The sequence below is a fragment of the Ochlerotatus camptorhynchus genome, unplaced genomic scaffold (assembly GCF_037179485.1).
Source record: "Ochlerotatus camptorhynchus isolate MF236.1 unplaced genomic scaffold, CSIRO-AGI_Acam_v1.1 ptg000328l, whole genome shotgun sequence".
In the NCBI taxonomy this organism is placed as follows: Eukaryota; Metazoa; Arthropoda; class Insecta; order Diptera; family Culicidae; genus Ochlerotatus; species Ochlerotatus camptorhynchus.
In genome coordinates, this window is record NW_027040816.1 from 2,708,281 (window position 1) to 2,736,106 (window position 27,826).

General features: G+C 42.7%; 1 protein-coding gene across 1 annotated transcript; it reads left to right on the top strand.

The window, feature by feature from the left end:
• The first annotated feature begins 629 nt into the window (after positions 1 to 629).
• Positions 630 to 15,675, top strand: Jabba (jabba). Its single transcript, XM_065230159.1, has 7 exons — positions 630 to 853; positions 13,655 to 13,722; positions 13,835 to 14,353; positions 14,414 to 14,668; positions 14,739 to 15,021; positions 15,077 to 15,202; positions 15,263 to 15,675. The coding sequence occupies exons 2-7, from the start codon at positions 13,687 to 13,689 to the stop codon at positions 15,481 to 15,483; spliced, it is 1,440 nt and encodes a 479-aa protein (XP_065086231.1). The 5' UTR covers positions 630 to 853; positions 13,655 to 13,686; the 3' UTR covers positions 15,484 to 15,675.
• Positions 15,676 to 27,826: the final 12,151 nt, after the last annotated feature.

Below are 27,826 nucleotides of genomic sequence, written 5' to 3' on the forward strand. Positions count from 1 at the left end.
CACACCGCTCTCAAAACATAACTCTCTTCTCTTCATAACCACTACCGTGACGACGACGGACGACCGATCTCTTCCTTCCTCGCTCTCTGGCGACAATCTTACAAGCAACAGAAAGAGCTTTACCATAAAAGCTCACAAGCATTGGCTTACCATGCCAACCGACGCAGCATCGTGAGCGGAACAGTAGGCGCATTTTCGCTGCTAACAATGCAAACGAAAAGTTTAGATCCGTGAGATTGGTTATCTACTGGATATAAGATAGAATCTACCGTTGACAGCTTGTGTGTTTAAATCGTACTTCTCGTAGTTTTTACCATTTGAAGATTTTCATAACGGAGTTATGAAAATGAACCCCTTTTCATTCCGCTCACCGATCGGTCACTCGAAATGAACATCAACCAACTGCAGCAGTGAAATGCATTCTCCCGCTCAGCCGGGATGCTTCAGTGTCAAGATCACCGTCGTGCTTATTGCACACAGTTTGTTTTTCCTCTTTCCTTAAATTTCAGCTGATTATCATCACTTTAGCTAATTGATTTCAAAGCACCTTGTTCAAACAGTTTGTTCAAATTTCTTGCATGACTGTGTTGGTGGGACACCGAGTGATAAGAACAATAGGTTGTGAAGGTTCGATCTTTTTTTTTCAACCGTCAACAGTTGTCAGCAATTGATGCCTTCGGGTTCGGGATCATTTCGCTGGAATTAAACTTGAGCCGATTGCCTTCCAGAATAGATCATGAGGATCCCGTGCATGTTTAAGGTGTGATTTGTGGTGTGGATAGCCGTTGTCCTGTGAAAAGTAATTGTGCAGTGAATTGTCGCTTTTTATTATTGGAATATTTATTTGGTTCAGGTAAGATTGCACATGTTTGAACGTAGTTTGAGAAGAGCTACTCAGAAACGACCATTCGGTGAAGCATTTCTATTATTCTCCACAAGTGCATGTTTGGTAGTAATTAATCAATGCCCTTCGAACTTTGCACCGTTTTGTGATAGCAGCAGCCGCAGCAGCAGCAGGAAGACGTGATTGACGGGTAGTGAGAAATGCATTTCAGATGCTCGTCGCTTTTTTGTGATATTTTTTTTTTCGCAAGCCAAGAGGGTAATGTGCATTATAGGAAAAAACAACAGTCCAGAAAAAAATATCGACACTGTGAATCAGGGCCTCACGTTCCAGAAGAAATTGAACAGCCCGAAAAAAAAACGCATGTCCAGGCAATGACACCACTTGGTTAGGTTATTCATTTCTCCCCTGCAGAGATAGTGTCTTCGCTGGTAATAAATCATTGTTATGACGTACAATCATATGGAACGAATTTTGATGTATTGGAATAAATAATTACTGACACAAATTACTGCGGGAGTTAAATATATTAACTAGATTTTAATGTCTGCAAGGGAATTGTAATTGGGGAGTGATATGCGATGCTTTGTCAGCATCCGATACTATCCGATGCCGGGAGCCATCTTTTGTCTTCTTTTGTTTTCTCTAAGCAATCGGCTAGAAAAACATTAATTCAAGCGGAACAATGCATTCGGTCCTAAGTAACATTGACAGATTCTTTTCGTAGACTTTCTCTTTGCATCATCACGGCCATGTTAAGACATTCTCAGCTATTTAAATCAACACATCTATGAAAGGAGCTATTATCTATCTTCTAATACGACAAACACGCCAAGAAACGGTTATGTACCCAAGCTATTAAAGAAAAAGAAAGTCGATGAAGAGAATCGAGAATGTTTCGTACGACCTAATGCATTGTTCAGCTTGAATTGATTTGTTTTTTTTTCAATCTTTTTTATTGTTGCCGCATCTGATTTCTATGTTTATGAGATTATTTATTTTTACAACCTCATCTACAATTACTGTCTTGATGAGAGATACGATGGGGAAAAGCATTTATGGTTAAAATGTGGCTTTGACACGAATCAAAAAGTTGATATGTTGTAAAAAATAATAGATGAGAAATTTCATATGAATATAAGTACTGAAAAAAATTTAAGGGAAACATTTGTGAGTCATATAAAATTTGTATACAAAACTAATTCACTCATTTACTATAACTTTAACACCGGGGAGCCAGCAGTCATAATCCACTTACCTTTAATGAAATATATACCACACGCTTATTCTGGTCAACTCAAAATTGAGTCGAATGTACTCATCTCAGCGGCAAGTAGGGCTACTCAAAATTGAGTAGCCTTATGTTGACTCAATTTTGAGTAATCTACGTTCTCACGTAGACTGAGTCAAATCCACTCAGCGATATTTTCAGTTGCGGGGAGAGTTTTTGTTTTGATTTTTATTTAAGGAAATTGAAATTTCCTGCTCCGGATTCATTCTACCGGAGCAGAAAATGCTTCGAAACCGTTTCCCTAAGCAATTCCTTCTTACCTGAAGGCATTTCAGCCGGTTTTGAGTAACTTTTCCTAGGAAGTTTCCTCCAACATGGTTGACATTTTTTCTAAGTCTAGGATTTTGCTGACTGAGTGGCTTTTACTCAGTTTGACATTTCTCGTTTACTCAGTTTTTGACAACTCGATACATCGGACGAAAGTGAGTACGATCGACTCACCCGGTGAGTAAGCTGAAGTTAGCGTGCATGCCCAACATACAATTTATTTTATTTGAATACATGAGGAATAAAATTGTTATGAGATCATCGACTTAAATTAGCTCTTATCTAGTCAAGGGCATAGCCAGGGTCTGAAATAGAGGGGGCAAACCGGTTATTGGGCCGAATAGTCAAATGGACCTTTAAACTAGAGAGTCCTTCCAAGGAAATCTTGGGATGATGGAATTCCGGAATTCCTGGATTTTTACTATTGCCGGGATGTCCCGAAAATTCTGTCTCAATTGCCTGGAATCGGTAGCCTCCGCATCATTTGACGTTTGTTTGTAGAAAATTTTATTAAATCTGAAATTTAAGCTTTCAACTTCAACAGCTTTCCTGGGCCAAGCAATGTATGATTTTTGTTTATTGTGGTTTATTTTGTTTATTAAACGGCAGAATAGCTGCTGAGCTGCACACTAGAATCAACCTGTGGAAACTAACGATTTTAAATCGGCTCACTACTTGACTAGCCTATTGGTCCGAAGTACATCTATAAGCTAGTCAAAATTCTAGTACTACCCTATATTTGTTTTGATTCACTATGAAAGTTTGACAGATAAAATTAGGGGTTCATGGATTTTCCTAGAGAGGGTCTAGTATAAGAGAGGAGCGGACTAGCTGGTTTTGAGCCAAATGAACTGTCAAAGCCAGAGCCAATCGAGCAGCACCTATCTTGTTTGCTTTGGCAGTGTTGCCACCCAGGCATACGTTGCCAAGCCAGTTTGTTTTGAATCCACTCCTCTCTTATACTACATCCTCTCTAGATTTTCCTTTGTTTCGAGGGGTGTATCGATTAGCTTTGGACTGAAGAGAATGTTTCTTCGAGACCTTCTGGTCTTAGAGTTACCTGTAGCAAGAGGTGGCAACAAACTCTCAATCTGACACCGTCAGTATTTTTTTCTTCTTTCAATTAATCATTTTGTCAAGCTTCTGCATTCATGTTCCATCCTTAGATGTCACTACTGTTGTTTGCGGTGACATCTGTCGGAAACTACACACAATCTCTTTTTCGTTAATTATTCACAGAGGACACTGCAGTGAAAAATATGTCTGGTACCTCTATACATGCATTTAGATTATTATTCGAAGTCCCTCGTTTTGTACACATTCTGCACACAAAATAGCTCACCCTCACAGAATTTCCGGCCGATTTTTATGAATGGGGTGAGGCATAAAGTATCTTTTGCGCAGAGTATGTAAAAAAGGAGGGACTTCAAATGTTAAAGTAAATGCATATATAGAGGTACCAGACATGTTTGTAGTATCAGGTACTCTATTTTGTAATCTGTGAAAGGGAAATCACCAATCAAGTGTCATCAAAATACATGGCATGTTGAGAGATTGAGGTCGTGAGAGCTAATTTTCTCTCTCAAATTTGATTTTTTTGGCTCTCTGGGGACTGGTAAAGTAAAGCAGGTAAAACTGTGTGGGGAAAAGTCATTTTTATTTAATTGTAGCTTGTTTAACAATAGTTTCCGGGAAAAAACTGAACGACAAAGTCCCTGACTAATTTATTTAGGTTGTCGTTCACTTTTTTTTTACTTAAATATGCACCGAAAGCGATACATTCCCACTCCCCGAGGGGGCGACTCTATCTACGATGCAGAAAAGATTGTGTTTTGCTGTGGCTAGCTGCACGCACGCTGAGTAGATAGAAGGAAGATTTATGTCGATTTTGAAGATTTCCTGCAAAAAGATGAAGCACGATGCAAGTAGATGCGAGAAATGAAATTTCCTTATTCGAAGATTGATTCGCTAGTGTGTGCTTTTTTGAGCATCTAGAATTGAGATTTAGATATGTTGCCCTCCTCGCACTTCTCTCAAATTCTATATGGGAATTTTTATCACTTCCTACCAGCGGAACAGCGCCATCTCTGTGGAAAATGGCCGGATGATATGATTAATTGGGTTGTTTAGGGGTATTGACAAGGGGTGTTCAACTCTGCACATTCCAATCTATGCCAAGTACTTTATCTGTCCTGAAGGTTAGGTCAAGTGTTATGCCGAATGTGTCGTACTGTGGCAATCGAAGTCTCAGTCTCAGTAACCCATGTGTTTGGCAACCCTGCACTTATGACTTTTGAGATTGTGTGTTTACATGTTCAAGTCAAGGACGGAAAAAGTTGTGAAACTTAATTCCAAGATAATATTCAACGAGCTGGTTGCCGGTCATCCGCCTCAAGGAAGTGGCGCTTAAAACTAGAAGGTCTAACCAACCGGTGGAAACTAACGATTTAAAATTGGCTCATTACTTGACTAGCCTATTGGTCCTAAGCAAATCGATTAACGTGCCCCATTCTAGTCGAAATTCTAGTACTACTATATGTTTGTTTTGATTCGCTATGAAAGTTTGACAGACAAAATGAGGGATTCGTGGAATTTCCTATGTTTCGAGGGGTGAATCGATTAGCTTGGGACCGAGGAGAGTACCAGAGCTGAGCCAAAAAGTTGAGCACGTTTCTTCGGGACCTTCTGGTCTTAGAGTTACCTCTTTGGTGTAATCGTCCTGTTACAAAGGTCCAAGACAATATTTGAAATATGCACCATACGATAGAGCATTCAAATAAATTTGACAGACGATACGGCCATGCTTAACGGCGATTGCTGAATAAGGCGTGCATGGCCGCGACAAAATGGTGACACGGAGTCACAGGTGATGAGCTGAAGAACTGCGATGCTCAAGGAATGGCCATCGCGGACTTGATCTCAGGCGAGCGAGTAGACTAGAAGCAACCGGTGAAAACTTACTCACTACTTGACTAGCCTATTGGTCCCAAGCAAACGAATAACCCATTCTAGTCGAAATTCTAGTACTATACTATGAAAGTTTGACAGATAAAATGAGGGGTTCGTGGATTTTCCCTTGTTTCGAGGGGTGCATCGATTAGCTTGGGACCGAAGATAGTACCAGAGCTGAGTCAAAAAGTTGAGCACGTTTCTTCGGGACCTTCTAGTCTTAGAGTTACCTCTATGCTAGAAGTGTCTGTGGAGTAGACTTTTAACAAGCATATCAAGTGCGAGTAGTGAACCAAGCCGACGTACGGTAGACGCACTAGTTCGACCGCCATCTCACTGTAGTTACCGGTATACTGGTCACTGTTACTTTTCGACAAGGCCAGCCTTGTAGAATCCACCATTGCCGAAATTGTTTCGGATTCTCAGTGAGCGGGGGTACCGCCATCTTGCCGACAAGAGCGGCCTTTCATCATCCACCATCGACAGAATCATTCCGGAAATGTAGTCGTCATCGTCGTCAAAGTCGTCACACCACACAATTCACACCATAGTGCTAAAGTGGTAATTTGAAGGGATGCAGTGTTTAAGTTGATCCACTCTTTTAATGAATTTGTAAGCTTGAGAGCCTTTTAGTCAGTGTAGCCCCTCCAGTTTGCCCAGTAGTGCGCCGACTATGAGACACAGTTCAAGGAGTCTCGTGCTGCTGAGTTGTTGTCGGGAAGAACTTCAGTTTCAAAGGAAAAGGGTGACTGATGGCAGAAGCTGTCCGTCCAGGAGAAGACAGCTCCCAAGTAACATTGAAGGTTTTATTGCGGTTTTATAGCATTCTACAAGTCTAAATCATTGTCTACAGAACCCTCATAAAACCAAAATTGTTACTTGGGCTCTGTACCGTGCGGCAGACGTTTGCCGAAACCAAGTGGCGCCGGTGGTGTAGTGGTAAGCGTGATCATCTCTCACCCCAGCAGGCATGGGTTCAATCCCAGTCGGCGCCGCCGGGATGTTCTGAGGCATAACATCTCTGATCACGCTTTCCTTCGGAAGGGAAGTAAAGCCTTTGGTCCCCGGTTCATGAGTTGATGCTTCGATAGGTAGGGTCCATTGTGCTGCTAGCAGTATGAACGGTAAGGAGCCCGCTTCAGCCATGATCGATTCTATCGGGCTAGTGACGAATGCTCCGGATGCAAATCGTACCATTTTATTGTAGGCTGGGGCGAGGTTCTGCAGGATTACCGTTACTCCTCGGCTAACTACTCCAATTCCGTACATCTATTTCGCGGTCACTTGGGTCGAGCCCACCTGCAGTAGCGATTTACGATCGCCACGTGGAAGTTTGGCACCGATCATCTGAAGGATTCGTAGCCGAGGTTCGCAAGCTTTCTTTGACCATTTGCACCATTTGACAGTGAGGTTTGAAGCTCAGAGTTTGGTCGAGGGAAACTAACGATTTAAATTGGCTCACTACTTGACTAGCCTATTGGTCCCAAGCAAATCGATTAACTTACCCCATTCTAGTCGAAACTCTAGTACTACACTATGTTTGTTTTGATTCGCTACGAAAGTTTAACAGATAACATGATTTTCCCATGTTTCGAGGGGTGCATCGATTAGCTTGGGACCGAAGAGAGTACCAGAGCTGAGCCAAAAAGTTGAGCACATTTCTTCGGGACCTTCTGGTCTTAGAGTTAGTTACCTCTATGATGTTACACCCTGGTTCTCGACGTGCATTCGGACTGCAATTAAAGATGTACGACTTCTTTAATGGATAGCTTTACAGTTTGCGATGTAGGCCTTCATTTGTTACCCCTCGTACGACGAGAAGGATGTCGTCTGCGTACAAAAAAGTGTTGACTCCTCTAGGTATTACCCGAAATATAGGCTGCATCGCTACGAGAAATAGAGTCACTGATGGGACTGAACCAAGGGGTAGGTCACACCGCACACCAGTCTTGGGTCATCTTTTTTGTCAGTGTGCCACAAGTGTGCCGCAGGTGTACCGCTATTAAATATTTGTAAAATATCCATCCCAGCAACCTGGTATTTCTGACACCTTGAATGTTTTGGTTTGAAATCGCAAGGATAAACCGGATTGAGGATGACGTGGGAAGTGGCGTGTGTGCGAAATTTTGGTGTTTTGTGTTCATAGGATAGTAAAAGTCCTGTGTTTTAGGGGTTTATAATGCCCAAAAAGGCAGACCAGAAACCTAGCTTTTCGTGATGTGAAAAGCAACGGTCTATCAGCGGCCGGACAGAGTTGGAACCGGTGGGGCACATTGTTGTAGACCGACTATAGAGGATGATGAATAAACTTCTGTAGTTTGAGTTTTGTGTGAGTTGCAGCATTATTTGAATTAAGGGTATTAATGGGATCTAATTAACTGTCTCTTTCTCTTGAGCCAACTCTAGAACCTACATTTCATATTTAGAGCTATAAGTGAACTGCTGGTCTGAGTTACTCAGTCAGTCAAACAGCACGTAATGTTGTGAACAACTTCAATGACAGTTGTCCAGCAGTGCTCCCATTTTATTTACAACAGTTCAATGCATACGAGATTGTGCCCAAGGTGTGCAGATGGATCTTCCCAAGCTGTGCCGAATCTAATTTCGGCACAATGTGCTGAGTGACTTACCCCTTGGACAGAACCCTGTGGTACTCCATTTTCCAGCTGGTGTTTGCGAGATATATGCCCGTCCGTAGGAGTCCTTTCCGAAAGGAAACTTTGTAACAGTTACTCATTTATACGTTACGAGTTTAACTCACACATACATTGTCTTTAGTGTGTGTATTTTTTCGAGAAATTCATGGATGTTCATGATTCATATTGCAGTCACAACCCCGAATTCATAATGATAAGACGTATTTAAACCACTTTTACGGATGAGCCGGGTCTTCTGATGGACCATTCCGTGATCCCCAGGGTCCATATTCTGGTCATAAGTTCGAATTCGTTCTTATAAGACGTCTATGAAAGGTTTCGAAAAAACTGCAGAGGTCTAGAGTTTCATTAATTGACTACTTTTAAGGATATTCCCGATCTTCTGGTGGACCATCCTGAGGTCCTCAGGGTCTATATTCCGGTTCAGTGTTGGAAAAGTTCGCGATTTTTCACGAAGTTCACCAAGGGAAAAGTTCACGATTCATAGTAAGTTTTCGCGAACTTTTCCATCACTGTTCCGGTCACAACTCGGAATTCATTCTGAGAAGCCGTCTATGAGTGGTTTCGGTAAAAAAACGAGAAGGTCGAGGATCAGTTTCATGAATTGACCACTTTTACGGATGTTTCGAACCTTCCGGAGGATCATTACGTGGCCTTGGGGTCCATATTCCGGTCACAATTCTGAACTCATTCTGATAAGTCGTCTATGAGAGGTTTCGAAAAATTCACGAAGCTCGAGAATCAGTTTAATTGGTAGACCACTTTTACGGATGTTCCGAATCTCCCAGTGGACCATTACTTGGTACTTTGGGTCCTTATCCAGGTCACAATTCCTAATTTATTATGATAAGATGTCTATGATTGGTTTAAAAACAAAACATGAAGCTCTAGGATCAGTTTCATGAACTGATCACTTTTACGGATGTTCCGGATCTTTCGAAGGACCATTATTACGTGGTCCCCAGGGTCCATATTTCGGTCACAACTCCAAAATCATTCTGTTCTGATAAGACGTTTATGAGCGGTTTCGAAAAAAAACGTAATAGTAGAGGATCAGTTTCATGAATTGACCAATTTTCCTGATGTTCCGAATCTTCCGGAGGGTCCCAGGGTCCATATTCCGGTCACAACTCTGAATTTATTCTGATAAGTCGTCTATGATAAATTTAAAAAATGCGTGGAGCCGTAGGATCAGTTTCATGAGTTGACCACTTTTACGGATGTTCCGGATCTTCCAGAGGACCATTATGTGGTCCCCAGGATCCATATTCCGGTCGCAACTTCGAATTCATTCTGATAAGATGTCTATGAGTGATTTCGACAAATTCGCGAAGCTCTAGCAACAATCAATACGAAACTAACGTTTTTCAATTGGCTCTCTACTTGACTAGCCTATTGGTCCCAAGCAAATCGGTTACGTACCCCATTCTAGTCAAAATTCTAGTACTACACTATGTTTGTTTTGATTCGCTATGAAAGTTTGACAGATAAAATGAGGGGTTCGTGGATTTTCCTATGTTTCGAGGGGTGAATCGATTAGCTTGGGACCGAAGAGAGTACCAGAGCTGAGCCAAAAAGTTGAGCTTGTTTCTTCGGGACCTACTAGCAACAATCAATACGAAACTAACGATTTTTAATTGGCTCACCACTTTAGTAGCCTATTGGTCCCAAGCAAACGATTAACGTACCCTATTCTAGTTGAAATTCTATTACTACACTATGTTTGTTTTGATTCGCTATGAAAGTTTGACAGATAACATCAGGGGTGTGTGGATTCATGCACAACATGCAGGGGTGAGTGAAATAGCTTGGGACTGCTTGGGACCGTTGTTCTGGTACTGAGTGAGCCAAAAATAATAATGATTTTCTTCGGGACCCAGTGGTCTTAGAGTTACCTCTATGCTACTAGTCTTAGAGTTACCTCTATGGCTCTAGTATCAGTTTCATTAATTGATCCCTTTTACAGATGTTCCGGATACTCCGGTGGACCAGTAACTGGTCTCTTCGAATTCATTCTGATAAGACGTCTATGAGTGGTTTCGAAAAAAAATCACGGAGCTCTAGGATCAGTTTCATGAATTGACCAGTTTTAAGGATGTTCCTGATCTTACGGTGGACCATCCCGTGGTCTTGAGGGTCCATATTCGTTTCACAACTCCAACTTCATTCTGATAAGACGTCTATGAATGGTTAAAAAAACGCAAAGCTCTAGGATCAGTTTCATGAATTGACCACTTTTACGGATGTTCCGGGTCTTCCGGAGGACTAGATTTATGACTTTCCGGAGGCTAAATTTCCCCAAGTCGTGGTCACCTATCTTGGTAATAACTTTTCAGACGACACCAGGAAGTTATCTCTTCAAAGTACTCTACAATAAGAGTTTGTCCTAATTTAACTCTAATCCCATATGGTACGTGTATTCGTTAATGCCGGTTCTAATAGTAAGCCCAATTAACCGTAGAGTAAAGTGGGGCAAGAGTACACACTTAGTTTTAAAATTCATATATATTTTTTACCGTAAAATGAACTGTTAGTTTTTAACCGTTAGTCAATTTCTTGACTATGCGGCCACAATCCCTTATGGATAGCTATTTAAAAATCATGGTTTTTCTTAAATTGTTGATCGGCGGGGCAAGAGTGTCGATTTTATTAAATGTTTCACAAATGTAAATTTTAATCGAATGAATGCATTCTTCTTCATCTTCACGCACATATTCTGTGTATGACCTCATTTGTTTTCTTTGTTGAAGTATTGAAAGATATTATTTCAATAAATCCTGCTAATTCAAGGTTCCATTCACTTTTTTAAAATCGAAACGATATGTCCACCACTCAAGCCATTCGTGCTCTTGCCCCACTCGAACTCAATATTGAAAAGGGTCTCCCATAAATTACGTCTTTCATACATACGTATCATACATACCATCTTTCATGATACATATAATAAAATACCTATTATATAGACTAATCATAATACTGGAATACTAAGGCTATATTCTTCGTCCACGATATTCCATTGTAATTTTAAAACAAAATGCAAAAATCGAAAAAATACATACTTCTGGTCAGTGATGTAAAATATCATGACACTCACTCGACACTCGTCAACGCATCAACCGACCATCTCTGACAGAACGTTTTGTAACGCAGTGAGAGGTAGAGCCATGGCAAACAACAATCACCAGCAATGGTCGCTGCTCACAGGCCAAACGTAACACTCGCTGCTGATGATGTAAAGCACAACGAAAACAGTCACGGCTTCTGCAATACGGTGATGAGTAAAAACGCAACGACAGAAGCAAATGAAAACAATGCCTACGCATTCCAAGTTCGTCTCGGCACGCGCGACTGTGTGTGTTACAAACAAAGCTGGCAAAATTAAACGGAAGCTGTTGGGTTTACTCACCAACACACTCACATCAGCAAGCAAAGCAGCAACTGCTTCAAAACGAGCCCATATGAGTGTCGTTATTGTCGGCAATGATGGTTCACCACCGAAGACGATATTCATCAGTTGCTTTTTACTTCTTTCGCCAACTTGATGGATGGTCACGGAGAATGCTTCGACAAGCACATTGATATAAATGTACCAAGCGTTACTACCATCAGCTGTTTGACGATCGTGATTGTGATAGGTCGCAACTCTGCTTCTGGTGATAACCTTCAGGTGGATTATTCAAAATACACAATATGTTGCTAGTAAGCTTGTGTTCAGTAGAGGCTTCAAGCCTACTTATAATCATTGGTCCATCATTTCGTTTACCTGCCATTCGAACCAGTGCGTACTTTTGCCGCCTGTGTACTCTTGCCCCACATTACTCTTTTACAGGAATCTTGTCTGTAGAATGTTTTACTCTGTATGTGCATTAGACTGATGCAAAATTTGAAATTTTCGCTCCACAGTGTTCAAACGGTTTCAATTCGGGTCCTGATTAGCCTCCGATAGTTTAAACTCATTTGATAAGAAACTGACTTGGCACAAATCATTTGAAGTTTATATGGAAATTACTATGGGAAACCAAACTTTTTGTTAATCATCTTCTAGCCTTTTTCCATATTGTACTGTCAATAAGTTCTATTGCTATTCTCACGGGAATTTTTATCAGCTACAACTTTGCAGAAAATCGTTTTTCAGCCAAACGTCAAATTAAGCAGTTAATAATTGTTTAAGAGATTGATAATCTTATGGCAAATTTAAGCAACTGTATTGCGGGCAACACTGTATTCTGCAGTGTGACATAGTAGCCATGATTTTTGTTCTCTATTCTACGCGCCAAAAACACCAAAGTTGCCTGCTGAACAGTTGATTGAGCATAATCATAAGACATCAGTAACTTGAATCATTAATATTTTTTGTTCCTTACATTTGATCGAAAAGTGGTCTTGAACAAACTTGTAACTGAGAAAAATTTCAACAAGCGCAGTTATCATTTTCTAAAGTAGGGTGAACTGGTGAATTTTGAGGTAGATATGAACCGGAATTATGCTTTCTCCATAGTAATTCCCATATAAACTTCTAATGGTTTGTGCCGAGTCAGGTTCTTACTACATTAGTTCAAATTTTGGGAGGATAATCAGGACCCAATTTGGAACCGTTTGAGTACTGTGAAGCGAAAATTTCAAAATTTGCATCAGTCTAATGTGCATAGCTAAACTACTAAACTAATTTGTAGATAACAATGTTATTATATTTGTGCCCGGTAATGTAGATGCAATCTTGTAGTCGAAGTCAAACTTGCATATGTCGGTATTGTCTATTGGATGGAAATTAGTTATATTTTATATTTTCAAAATATACTTACTATTACTAGTAGTTGGTAGATGACTTCTAAAAAAACAATTTTCTCAAAAATACTACGTTTCTTACTCTTGTGCTTAACCGACGATGTATCCAATGGCATGATATTTGACAAAATTTAAAATTCTTACGAACAACTTAAAACTAAAAAGCGCACATGTACTGCAACCAAAAACGGTGACTTCCTCATCAAAACAAAATGTTCTTGCAGCCTTATTTAGATATTACAAATGAAAAACTATTCAATTATGAACTCAAAAACTCCAGAAGAATAACAATTTCCAATTCCACTACAGCAAACGATGTAAACATGTCAAATCTTATCAGCTTCCAACTCTTCGCTCTGTAAAACATATTCCTCTAGCTTCACCTTTCCAAATGAATTCAAAAAAAATTACATTATTAAGGATCAGCTTACAAACACGGTCTCGCTCACTATCAGCTACCCATTAGCTTACATCTCAATCTGTGGCCGCCGGCCGTTGGAGTACTCCACTCTTCGCAGTTCCGTCTTCCCAATCGGAGCCGGCGCTGCTTATTGTTTACACTTTGTACCTAAACCCTCTCAACATAATCAAAAGCCAGCTCGCATTATCACCTCACTCGAAAGGGCATCCCTCCTCCGCACTGAGAGAAGACCTCGCCGTATCGCTTCCCGAGAGTAATCGAGTCCCAGTAGGTACCAAAGTACAGAATCCCGCAACTCACTTTCAATCGCTCCCGACATCCTAGTAGACGACGACGACGACGACGACGATAACCACCAAGACGACGACTAGGACGGGTTAAATCCATCACGAGCCGAGTAGGTGATTAATTTCTTCTTTCTCTCCGCCTACTTATTGCAGCTTGAGACGTTGTTGACAGAGAGTGCGCCAAGATGAGCAATCGTCAGCCACCGTCGAATGATGAGCTGGTAAGAATGTGGTGATCCCGCACATGTTATGATTTGGAGGAGTTTGTTGATAACCGAACCATCGCTAATGACACGTTTCCTTTCCATGTCTGTTTCCATTTTTTTTTTGCAGGAGGTAGCCGAAGCTAAGAACCCACTCGTTGACCTGCTGTACGATTACACGGCTCAAGCGCTCATGAGCCGGATCGGAAACTATGTGTACCATCGATTCGATGCCTGTCTGGCGATCGTTGAAAAAACGGCCAAATGGAGCTTACCGCAGCCTCCACCGAGCGAGGAAGACACGGGCAAGACGACGATTTCGGCGCCCCCGTTGGTGCGGCCGTTACCATGGATATTTTTCCTGCCGGCTTTGATTGCGCTGAGATTGCTCCGTTACTCATTGTCATTCGTTGCACTGTTGATAGGGAAACAGCCCGTTTGCCCGATAACCATGGTTTCCTTCCTGCAAAATAGGCGTCGCAAGCTCCGTGCGCTGAAGTATCGTGGCCTGAAGCTGCAGCGAATGCAACGTGCAGAAAAGGAGTCGAAACTGGAGGCCGAGGAACAGCTGGCGAACACGTGGCTCCGGCGGATCACGCTACCCTTGCGATACATCATCTGTTTTAGGGCCGTCCGTCCTGGAACCACGGTACGGGATGGACAGTTTTCTGACAATTCGGCAGCGAAGATTGAACTGCTTGTTTTACAGATCTACCAGCGGGATCATCATCACCATCACCATCATCGACACCATCATCAACGGCCATCGGAACAGCCGGGTGAGTTGGCGGATGAGCCTACCACCGACGGATCACAACGTGCGGAGCCACGTGATCGTTCCACAACTAAGAAACGAAATGCTCACGAACGAGATGCCGATGATAGTGAGAGTTCGTTCGAGGAAGCCTCCGTACAGGAACTGTTGGAGAAGTATGCCAGCGCGGAAGCCGATTCCAGTTTCCATGTGAGTATTGGCTGATCGACCAGCTGCTGTCGGGATGTGTTTTATTGAAAAGAGTATTTTCACTTCACAGGCAAGCGACGTATCGTCAGCGGATTCTGACAGTGACATATTCGAAAGCGACAAATCCCACACGGAAGCAGCCGAAGATGCTGAGAAGAATGATCCGAAAAAGATCAAGAAGGAAAGTAATGGCCATACTGCTTCCCAAGGTAAGGAACCGGAGTCCAAGACGGAGAAGCCCCAGGAGACGAAGCAGAAGGCCTCACTGAACGCCACCGTAGACAAACCGGAAGAGAAGCCGACTGAACCGGCTCCGGAGAATGGCAACGTTGCTTCGAAAAAGGAATTGAACGGTATGATTTGATGATTTTTAACGGGCTTGAATCAACGTTTGATTTTTTTTAACAGAAGAAAAGCCGGCTGAAGCTACTCAGAAACCGACCGCAGCTGAAAGTGAGAGCAAAATAGCCAATCAAAGCAACCCAGGCAAAGAACAACCACCGGAGGACGCCAGTTCAAGGAATGATAATCAAAGTAAGCCATTTGCTGTGTTAACTAGATTTGCTCAAACGAAGATGTCTCTCTTTTATGCAGATTCGTCAAGCAAACAGTCGCCTGCTTCGATGAAGGAAGTCAAGACCAGCTTCCATCAGCGAAATAAACATCAGCAACAGCATCAACCCAATCAACAGCAGCATCAACCCAATCAACAGCAACAACAACAACAACAACAACAACATACGGCAGCCAACGGTGGAGGTGGTGGCGGAAAGAAGCACAAGAAACCCCATCATCACAACACTCAACATAACTGAAGCGTGACAGTTTGCTTTGATTTGATCATTCCTTAGCACGAAGAAACATAACACCTGATCTTGATTATTTCTTTGCATATTGTAGTTTGTTTTTTGATTTCTTAAGCTATGTAAAACTATGTACGTATGATGTTTGATTTGTCAGAATGTGTGATTTTTTGCTTTTTGAGAATATATACTTTTGTAATTGTATGAGTTGGGGTTTGAATAGCTGTGTTGGAGAGGATCTTATGTCTTTTAATGTTTTTGTGTTCTTTAATTTACAAAAATGTATCACTTTCATCTTGATATTTAAATCAACATTTAAAGAAAAATAATAGATTCACTGATTAACACTTAACTAACAAACTGACAGCTCGCTCCCATACAAAGTGACACCGAGGGGTGCTAATAAGGTGATTTTTGCCAATGAAATCGTACTTATATAAAATAGTTCCAGTGTACCAAAATTGATGAAATTTTGGGTTTGGGTTCCATTTTTAATACAGATTAATATGCATTTACCTCAAAACTCTTAAAGAACCCAATTGAATTAGACTATTTTTTTTTATTAATTCCAGTCACTGCGCTCCCTTGAATTTCGAAAAGTTTTTTTTTTTTAGGCTTTATTAAAGAGATTCTTAGCCTTAGGCTAGTTCATCTCTAAATTTTGAAAAGTAAGGGAATTGAACCTGAGTAGCTTGCTGCTGGATACATCGTGCTCTGCTCGTTTCGACATCGATGAAAGTGTCTTTGATCTCTGCGGTGTCTGCAGACATCTGATCCTGATAAACCCGCTGCATTGGCGAGGTTTCAGGAAACCACGGTGAACACGCTACGTGGCAGCCGACAAAAACGTACCGTCGCACTCAAGCGATCGGATGGCTTCACCGATGACCCCGAAGAAACTGCGGAAGCGCTAGCCAGTCTTTACAGCGATATATCTGCGACCTCCAGTTACCCTACTTCTTTTCAGAAGACTAAGGCAGCAGCTGAAAGAGAGTCCATAGATGTTTCGCCAAACACGGACGACGTGTACAACAGCGACATTACCCTAAGCGAACTTCTGTGGGCTCTCGAGAAAGGGCGAATCTGCCTCGACAGGACCCGACATGATAGGGTACCCAATGCTTCGACGTTTACCTTTGTCCGTGAAGATGACACTGCTAGAGCTGCTCAACCGGATCTGGCGTAGTGGAGAGTTTCCCACCATCTCACACAGGGGACAAAATCGAAACAATGTGTTAAAATTCAATAACTTCGGTGCTCGCTAGAACAAGAGACTAAAAAATAGTCATTCTTATAGAAAAAAGTCTCAGGAATCGATTGGAGTGTGTTTCATCTTGGGCACGATAGGGTAAGTTGGGGTTTTTCACAGTGTTGCCCTAAAATCTCCTATTTCGCATGATTTGAATGCTGTATCTCAAGATACCGATGACGGGTGATTTCTTCGGCAAATTTGATCAAGAGATCAAGGACTGTTGGATGATGGACAAAGCAATTCGGAATTCCTCCGCTAGGCGGCGCTAGTGAGCATTCGAAGTGAATATGTTTGCGCTGCTGTATCTCAAGATCCTGACTATTTAGACGGATGATTTCTTGGGCAAAGTTGATCAGGAGGTCAAGGACTGTTGGATGATGGAAAAAACAATTCGGAATTCCTCCACTAGGTGGCGCTAGTGAGCATTCGAAGTGAATATGTTTGCGCTGCTGTATCTCAAGATCCTGACTATTTAGACGGATGATTTCTTCGGCAAAGTTGATCAGGGGGTGAAGGATTGTTGGATGATGGACACAACAATTCGGAATTCCTCCACTAGGTGGCGCTAGTAGTTATTTAAAGTGAATATATTTGTGCTGCTGTATCTCATGATCCTGACTATTTAGACGGATGATTTCTTCGGCAATGTTCAGTGGAACACACTTAACACCACGTAAGAATTAATATTCTACGAAACCCATGCGCTATTTCAATGGTTTTATTGCACCAAAGTTTACCCTAAACATCGATCAAGAAGATTAATGGAAAAGATTTCGAATTATGGATGTAGGAAATTACTGAACATTAAAAAATTACGCGTGAAGGGACTAATAAAAGCAGGTCATTACTGTAGTTTATATTTTAATGGATATTAAGAGACCAAACTTGCTTATATGTATTGGAAAAATCCCAATTTATTCACCTATGGTCTGACCCTATTTACACTCAATATGACTACCAATGATCTTATTTAAAAATTCTCACGTCATTTGATGTGGCACATGATTGATTTAAAAAAAGTCAAATCTGGCCACTTCCCCGGTGCAACCCGGAACATATCCGGATTCAGCAAATCTTGTTCAGGGTACTAGATATCATTGTTATTGAACTTGTTTTCGAATTCTGATGTAGTTTATTGTGTCGCATGATGGGTTTTGAACTTACTCATAAGCTGGTTATTTTTCCTGAGACACTAAGAACTTGTTCCGGCCGTATCTCTGGAATTGTATGACCAATTTTGAAACTATTCCGTAGCGATCTATGTAACCATAATCCCGAGCAAAGTAAAATATCAAATTGATAACAAGTTCTATGACCCGGTCATCACTTTTTGATAATGTCCTGCAAAATACCTCAGCGGCGAAACCTGCCCAAACATGTTCAAGGAGCTACTGCGCATCGTTCTTGATCTATTTGGATGTATATAAGAAGCTCAAGTGACGTTCTAGGTCATCCAAAGAATTCTGTAGTTTAGAACATTTGGCCTACACAATGTCCTCAGCGTCGAAACTTGCTCAAACATGTTCAAAGAGGTTCTGTACATCGCTCATGATCAGTTTGATGTATATATGATGCTCAAGGTTCACCAAATTGTCCTTGATCTCAGATCAAATAATGTACCAGGTCAGTCATAACCGGTACAAGGCCCTTACTGCCGTGAGATGACAAAGTGACGTAAACGCCACCATGGCCAATTTTCACTTTTCTTCATATTCATAATCTATACCCTAAGATACACCAGAAAACACTCTCTTCGTGATAAAAATGTGTTTTGGAAGCCTGGAGACATAGTGACGTAACCATACATTTTCGGAGAAAGAGTAATATGTTTTCACTGTTTCTACGGATAAGTGACGTCCACCATATAAGAATGTTGAAAATTCAAAAGAAGTTTTAAACAGTGAGGTTCATATTTTCCGCTTAATTTTGACATTTTTTAACAGAATGAAAATTTTTCTGGCAAATTTTTGCACCCAGGTCCATGACTATAATGCACATCATTTTCGTTGTAATTGATGGTGTATGAGATGTTCTAGGTTCTCCAAGTTGCTTTGGAGTTCAGATTATTTGATTTACTGGCTCAACCATGAACTGCACGATGTCCTCAGCGACAAAACCTACAAAGACATGTACATAAAGTTTCTGCGGATCGGTTTTTGATAAATTTTGATTTATAATCAAGGTTCTCCAAATTGTCTTGAGCTCAGATCAAATGATTTACCTGATCAACCATAACTGATACAAGGTCCTTAGCAACTAAACATCTCCAAAACAACATCAATTTAAGGTGCATTAGAAGTTCTAGGTTCTTCAAATTGTTCTAGAGGTCAGATTATTTGATCTACTGGATCAACTGAAATCTGCACGATGTTCTGCTGTTCATTTAAAGTTGATTTTGAGGTGTATAAGATACTCACGGTTCTCCAAATTGTCCTTGAGTTCAGATCAAATTCTCATCCAGGTCCACTGATTCAAAGCCCTTTGTATTAAAACATCTTCAAACAGGGTTAAACATATCATGCACATTATTTACGTTTGAATTCGATATGTTTAAGACGTTGTAGGTTCACCAAATTGTCCTCAAAACTTGTTTATTAGGCTACCATCTCGCATTTTAGTTTGATTACATTCATAGATCAGGGGGCCTCCATAAGCTCGGTCGGTAGAGCCTGCGACTATAAAGCAAACCATGCTGGAGGTTGGGTTCGAATCCCGGTTGGTATAGGATTTCAGATTGTAAAATTTCTCGACTTCCCTGGGCATAGTTTATTATTGTACTTGCCACACAATATACACATGTAAAAATTGAACATGCTTGGAAAGCTTTCAATTAACAACTGTGGAAGTGCATCTAGAGCACTAAGTTGAGAGCAGGCGTTAAGTTACAGTTGGGACGCAATAGCCAGAGAAGATCATAGATAGCACTAACTAGCGGAGGAATTCCGAATTGTTCTGTCCATCATTCAACAGCCCTTGACCCCCTGATCAACATTGCCCAAGAAATCATCCGTCTAAATAGTCAGGATCTTGAGATACAGCAGCACAAATATATTCACTTACAATAATCACTAGCGCCACCTAGTGGAGTAATTCCGAATTGTTCTGTCCATCATCCAACAATTCTTGACCCCCTGATCAACTTTGCCGGAGAAATCATCCGTCTAAATAGTCAGGATCTTGAGATACAGCAGCACAAACATATACACTTCGAATGCTCACTAGCGTCGCCTAGCGGAAGAATTACGAATTGTTCTGTGCATCATCCAACAGTCCTTGACCTTCTGATCAACTTTGCCGAAGAAATTATCCGTCTAAATAGTCAGGATCTTGAGATACAGCAGCACAAACATATACACTTCGAATGCACACTAGCGCCGTCTAGCGGAAGAATTCCGAATTTTTCTGTCCATCATCTAACAGTCCTTGACCTCCTGATCAACTTTACCCAAGAAATCACCCGTCTATATCATCGGTATCTTGAGATACAGGATTCAAATCATGCAAAATAGGAGATTTTAGGGCAAAACTGTGAAAACCCCCAACTTACCCTATCGTGCCCAAGATGAAACCCACTCCAATCGATTCCTGAGACTTTTTTCTATAAGAATGACTATTTTTTAGTCTCTTGTTCCAGCGAGCACCGAAGTTATTGAATTTTAACACATTGTTTCGATTTTGTCCCCAGTGTGCAGCTGGCGAAATGCAATCGTGGTGCCCATTCCGAAGCCAAACTGCCTCGATACCGGACCCGCTGCGTTCCGTCCAATCTCGCTCACCAGCTGCATGGCGAAGCTGCTTGAACGCATCATAAATCGACGACTGATCACCGAGATTGAGTCGAGCGGGCGACTCGACAAACGACAGCACGCTTTCCGTGCCGGGCGAGGCACCGACACATACTTTTCCGAGCTCGAGAGAACGCTTCCAAGCACAGACGAGCACTGTCTGATAGCATCCCTGGACCTGTCGAAGGCTTACGACACCACCTGGCGGCGCGGCATAATCCACACTCTGAGGTCATGGAGCATAGGGATAACTACCCCATTTCCGGCCTATTACGCACAACCCGCACTTAATCTTTCGTAATCTAACGCAGTTTAGCACCAAACAGAATGTTATTATTACTGATGGCTTCTAAATGTATTTACCTTTCCGTACGTACCATAAGATTTGATAATGAGAAACCAATCGTTGAGACATTGTCAAAAGTCTAACACTGCTTCTTGACGCCAAACTCGGCCTAACGCATTGAAACGCCATTGAAACGCCGATGAATTCACTTCGGCCTATCGGATGAAGATAAAAATTGATTCGGTCGGAGCGCTTCTTTTGTTTGTGGGAATAATGGGTGCAAACCTTCACATCACACGTTCTCGTTGACTTTGTTCGGTAGCTTACTAACTAAAGTATCGTACCAGACGCATAATTGACATGTTAACTCTGAAATCATGGATTTATTTGAAGTTTTCTGCTCGATAGGCCTAAAATGGACGATTAGGCCGAAGTAGTTCTCTACCCTACGTGGTCGGATGCTGAACATCCGTTGGGGGGCATATGTCTCGCCAGTATCCGTTGGAAAACGGAGTTCCGCAGGGCTCTGTCCTGTCAGTGACGCTGTTCCTCATCGCGATGCAGCCCATCTTCCGAGTAGTGTCTTCATTCTTTGGTACGCGGACGATATCCTCTTAGCAGTGCGAGGTACCGAAAACTGAAGGCTTACACCGAAAACTACAGGCCGCCGTCAAAGCCATCAACAAATGGACGAATAGCGTTGGTTTCACTGTGTCGGCAACAAAGTCTCATGTCTTCTACTGCAGTCCGTACGCACGACGGGATCCCGTGCGGGATATCTCTATCGAGGGAACTCCCGTGCCGAAGACCAACCGGCTGAGGATTTTAGGTGTAACCATGGACCGAACGTTAACCTTCAAACCTTACTGCAATATGGTTAAGAAAGCATGCGAATCTCGGTTACGGATTTTACAGATGATCGGTGCAAAACTTCCACGTGGCAATCGGACTTCCCTGCTGCAAGTTGGGTCAGCCATAGTTACTGCGAAGCTGCTCTACGGGATTGGACTTGTTAGTCGAGGAGGGCCAGCAACCTTGCAGACTCTCGCTCCTGCCTACAACAAAATGGTTCGCTTTGCTTCCGGAGCATTCGTGACGAGCCCGATTAACTCGGTGATGGCCGAAGCTGGGACTCTACCCTTCGAACTGCTAGCAGCACAGACCACAGTACGCATTGCCATCCGAATGCTCGCAAAGAATCCAAACAGCAGCACCCTACCTCTGATTTAACGCGCTTCAAATCGCCTCCAAGAATTAACCGGTTCAACGCTTCCTGCTGTCGGTTCACTCGTGAGGCAGAGCAATCGCTTGTGGCACGCACGAAAACCGACGATAGTGTGGGATGTGAAAAGAAGCATACGCGCTGGAGACCCACCGGAGAAAGTTCGTCCAGTTGTTCGACAATTACTGGAGACCCGCTTCCGTAGTTCAACCATCGTCTACACGGACGGCTCCAAGTGTGAATACACGGTAGGAGCTGCATTCTTCAACGAAGGGCTATCTAGGACCTACAGTCTTCCGAAGGAGAGTAAGTAGGGGTATGTAGAGGAGCATGTATAAAGTAGGGGCAAGGTTTCTGATATCTGTTACATCTCCCTTTTCAAAAAGAACAACTACAAATTTAGTCTGGTTACTGGTTTGATCGTTCTTCCTGCTCTTGTCACGTATGGCTGAAGGCCGCTATCATCATTGGATTGAAGAACTAGTAGAGAAGGTTGACCCTGTGGTGATACAGCTGGCGACGATGATGGCGTATTTCCAGTTTCGGATGACGGTCCATCGGGATCGATTCCTTCGGGATTCTCGGGATCATCTTCACTAATGGCTTCGGGTGTAATCGAGACAACGGATCTCCTTACATGCTTCATGTTGCGTCGAACGATGTCACCGTTGTTTTTCTCAACGATAATAGACCGTGGAGTGTCCGTTTTGGCGATCACTTTACCCGACTCCCAGATATTAGTCAACTGATTCTGCACCAGTACATTATCGTTGACATCCAATTCCAGGCGTTTCCGAGCTCCTCGATCATAGTAGTCCTTATGTTTCTGCCTCGCAGCTTCTAGGGATTCCTTGACGTTTTCGACAACAATTGGTTTTAGCTTCTCTTCTACTATCGGCAGCGGATTCTTGTTATCCTGCTAATAATCCTTTGGTTCGGCGACAATAGTTCCTTAGATCGTGGAATATTGCGGTAGTTCAATAAACCAAGCTGTACGGAGCTGTTGTCTTCTTTGCACTTCCTTAGAATGTTCTTGGCTATTTGAACTGCTCTTTCAGATAGACCGTTGCTTTGTGGATAGTACGGGCTCGACGTTACGTGTTCGAAATTCCACGTTAATGAAAACTTTTTAAACAATTGTGACGTATACTGCTTCGCGTTATCACTGTTGAGCTCTTCTGGAACTCCCCAAACTGCAAACCATGTTTCCAGCTTCTCTATTACTTCCGATGACTCCATCGTGCGCAGTTTCTTAAAGTCAATCCATCCCGAATAGCTATCGATGAGTACCAGATAATTTACTCCGTTGAAGTGGAAAATATCCGAAGCGACTATCTGGAATGGATAGTCAGGAATCCTCTTGACGATCATCGGTTCCTTTACACAACTTCGACTGTGCTTTTGACACACGCTGTATTCATCCACATACCGCTGGATGTCACGGCCCATGCCAGGCCAGAACACTAACTGTTTCGCACGTTTAATGCAAGACTGGATTCCGAAGTGTCCAGCATGCGTAAGGCTCAGTACTTTCTTTCGAAGCGATTCTGGTACCAGAATGCAGTCACCCTTGAAAATCACACCTTCATACGTTGATAACTCTTCTCTGAAGTTCCAATAGGGCTGGAGATCACCATCCACATGTGCTAGTTCTTCTGGCCATCCTTCGAGTAAGCAGCGAATTAGTTTCTGCAACACTTCAGACCTTTCAGTCTCAGCTACAATTTGATCCATCCACGGCTTCGTCACGTTGAGTACCACGAAAACCTCTAGCTCATCCTCGTTTTTCTCCTTCGGGTTGTCAACGTCACGGCTTAACGTATCAGCAATTGGTACATTCTCTCCTCTTACGTAGATAATCGACGGTGCATACGGTTGGACATCGAGAATGATGCGTTTCAGTCGTGGTGGGGATTTATCCAATGGTTTCTTGAATATCGGTTCAAGAGGCTTATGGTCGGTTTCAATTGTTACCGGCCTCCCGAAGATGAAACTTCTGACATTCGAATCTAATTGCAAAGGCCTCTTTTTCGATTTGAGGATAATTTTGTTGAGATGGAGTCAGCGCTTTAGATGCATATGCTACCGGGCGTCCTTCTTGCAGGAGAACTGCTCCCATCGAGTGTGAGCTGCAGTCCACCGATAGCACGTTTTCCTGATTCACGTCATAGAATTTCAGCGTTGGGAGACTTGAGAGATGTCTTTTTATCTTCTCGAATGCTGCTTGTTGTTCGTGGCTCCAAACCCAAGCAACTTCCTTCTGGAGTAGCAATCTTAGAGGAGCTGTAATTTGCGAGAGGTTAGTAATAAATTTCGAAAGGTAAGTTACCATTCCAAGCAAACGTTGTAACTGCTTCTTGGTTTCCGGTACTTTCAGCCTTCTGATTGCCACAATTTTCTCGTCGTCTGGTTTCAGTCCCTCCGCCGATACGATGTGTCCAAGAAACTTCACGGATCTAACGGCGAACCGACACTTTTCCTTATTCAGCTTCAATCCAGCGCGATCTAGGCGGTCAATAACGTTCGCTGTGATCTCCTTTAGTTTCGCTTCGCTTGTTGCATATATCAATATATCATCCATCGAGACATCCGTGTTATCTAGTCCATCCAGTAGCGTTGAGATCTGATTCTGGAACACCTCTGGTGCTGATGCGAGACCGAATGGAAGACGTTTGCATGAGTAGCGGCCCCATGGCGTTCCGAATGTCAAGTATTTTTGGGACGCCTTCGCTACTTGGATCTGCCAAAAGCCCTTCTTGCAGTCCAGTCTGGTGAACCAAGTTGAATCACGGATCCTTGCCGCAATCTCCTCAATCGTCCTGAGTGGATAGTGTCTGCGCAGAATGCTTTTATTCACGTCTGTCGGAGCAATACACAGTCGAATCTTCTTATTCTTCCGGACCACTACTAGGTTGCTTACCACTGGTGTTGGTTCTTCTTGCTTCCTTATAACTCCCAGTTTCACCATGTTTTCCAGTTCCTCCTTCACTTCTCCTCGTATTTTGTGCGGAATCATCCTTACTGGTCGAATCTCGAATTTTGCGTCCGGCTTAAAGTCCAACTCGTACTCAAATCCTTTCAGACAGCCCAAACCTTTGAAAATGTTGGTGTCCTCTCTCACGACGTGTACTCGCCTAAGCAGATTCAGCTTCACACAACTGGTCCTTCCAAGAACAGGAACGACGTCTAGATCCACAACTTTATAGGTTATGTTCTCTTCTTTACCTTTCACTACACTTTTCATTGTGAATTCGCCTTCCACCTTGTTCCGGTGTCCTTTGTACGAGACGATGTACTTGGTCGATGAGTCCAGTAACTTCGCGCCAGTTTTCCTAGCCAGATCCAATGGCACAACATTGCATTGTGCTCCACAATCCAACTTGAACGTAATTTTCGCAGGTCCCACGAACACTTCCTCGAACCAATCGTCATCATCCGTCCTGGAGTTCTCCTGAGCTTGAATTGCGTGCAGATGCAGGTCCACATGTTCCTCTTCCGACGAATCTTCTGTTTCCTGTACGATAGACGCTGTTTTCTTCTCCTTATTCTTCTTGCTGCTACTGCTAGACGATTCCCGGTCCTTGCTCTTCTTGAAGCAGCACTCTGGCAAGTGTCCAGTTTTGTTGCAAACAGGACAGGTTTTCTTGAATGCAGGACAACTTTTCTTTCCGTGCTTAGTTCCACACCTACGGCAGTTGAAAGGTTTATCAGCTTCTCTTCCCTTGATGGCATCGCAACTCTTCGTGTCAGAGCTGATCTGGTGCAACGTTTCCGTCGTCTTTTCACTCCCGAACTTTTTGACTGCGCACTCCCAGCACGATTTTGTCCTTTAGCAGTCGATCTTCCGTAGACATACCTTCCTGTGGAGTATTGAAATCACAATCCACAATAGCCTGTCGCAGCTTAATAAGAAAGCTGTCAAAACTTTCATCCGGGCCTTGGTCAGTCTTCAGGAATATGTACGTGCTGTACGTAGGGTTAGCAGTAGGGTTAGCAGTAGGGTTGAACGCTTCGGCAAACTTTCGCTTGATCACATTCGGGTCTTTTTTCTCCTCTTCCGTCAGTTGGAATCCCGTAAACGTTCCTATTACATCCGGTCCCAGACTGTTCATGAGGATGCCGCCCTGCCTTTCCGCCGGGAGCTGTTTAATTCCTGCTGCTAGCTCGAACCACTCGTATTGCTGACTCCAATCTTTCCAGATTCTCGCCTTGTCAATTTGATTCCGGATGTTGATTCTCTCCGGCGGCTGGGCTGAGAAACTTTGAATGGGGTTATGTACGCTGTTCGCTTGCTGCTGAGGCGGTGGCTGTGGTGGATCGACCATTTTCGCAACTTTTACGCTTTACCGATCCGTATCCAATCAATATTTACGTTGTCCAACTTTACGTTTCGCGTTTCCGAACTATTCTTCCCGTATCCGCGATATTTTCATCGGTTTTTTCGGGATTTTCCGCGCGCGAAAACCACTTCTGACACCATGTGGTGTTTATTACGTTTTATTCATGATCGAGATACAGTGGCGTCGTGTATACATAGAGTAGATAGGGGTATGTAGAGGAGCATGTATAAAGTAGGGGCAAGGTTTCTGATATCTGTTACAGCCGCCACCATCCCTAATGTTCAAAATGAGTTGGTTATTCTCACGGACTCCGCAAGCTGCCTACTGGCTTTGGAGGCTGGAACTTCCCGGCACCCTTGGGTGCAGGAAGTAGAGAGAATCGTGCAAAGCAAAATCATCCGTTTCTGCTGGATCCCTGGACACGCCGGCATCAGGGGAAACTCTGAAGCTGACCGACTAGCCAATGAGGCTAGAAGACAACCAGCCATCGACGTACCGATTCCAAGCGAGGATGCGATAAAAGCAGTGAAACATGCGATACGTGGTCAGTGGAATAGGCAGTGGTTTAGCACAACAGAATCGAAGCTGAGGGAGGTGAAATTCGACACGCACAGATGGACAGAACGAGGAAGTTCAGCCGACCAGCGTATGCTTACACGTCTGAGAATCGGCCATACGCGACTAACCCACACGTTTCTTCTGAAGAAGGAAGCCCCACCGGTGTGTGAATGTTGTGGCACGGTGTTGGATGTAAAGCACATCATTCTTGAGTGCAGGAAATACGACGAAGAGAGAAGGAAAAATGACATCAGCACCAGTCTACGTGAAGCTCTGGACAACACGGAAGAAAGAACAACACGAATGCTTAATTTCTTACATGAAACGGATTTGTACAAAAAGCTCTAGAATAACAAATTACAAGAACTTTAGAATAACAAATTACACAGGTAAAGATGGTAGAAAGATGAAGAAATTCGTGAAGAAAAGCGAAGTAGGAGATTAGTATGAAGTGAAGCGAAGGAGAATAGTAATTGTTTTGAAGCAAAGAAGAAAAGAAGAGAGAAGCAACGGAATTGTAGCACTTATACTAACAAAAACACTTGCACACCATACACAATACACCAAACAACAAATCGAACGGACATGAATGCGCGATGCGCGATGCGCGATGCGCGATGCGCGATCCGCGATGGAGATGTAAAATGTCCTTAATAAACAAAAAAAAAAAGTCGTCCTCTGCTGCAATCGTTATAGTCCTGTACACAGTGAGTGAAATTTGGAGAACTTACACTTAATTTAAAGTTCAATTTAGAGTAAGAGCATCTGGGGTAAAATGCATTGGCATTTAAAATACGTTTTTACTTCATTTTCAAGGACCTGTGAATCAGTCCTCATCAGTGTCTCAACTAGAAATGCTAATAGATAACATCAAACAAAAATTATTTTGGGAATTTATTTAAAATTTTCAAA

What these genes read in the sequence shown, in the direction of transcription:
- Jabba (XM_065230159.1), top strand. Translation starts at nt 13,687, where the DNA reads ATGAGCAATCGTCAGCCACCGTCGAATGATGAGCTG. An exon ending in CACCGTCGAATGATGAGCTG is followed by an intron (nt 13,723 to 13,834) that starts GTAAGAATGTGG and finishes TTTTTTTTGCAG; the next exon opens with GAGGTAGCCGAAGCTAAGAA. An exon ending in TTCAAGGAATGATAATCAAA is followed by an intron (nt 15,203 to 15,262) that starts GTAAGCCATTTG and finishes TCTTTTATGCAG; the next exon opens with ATTCGTCAAGCAAACAGTCG.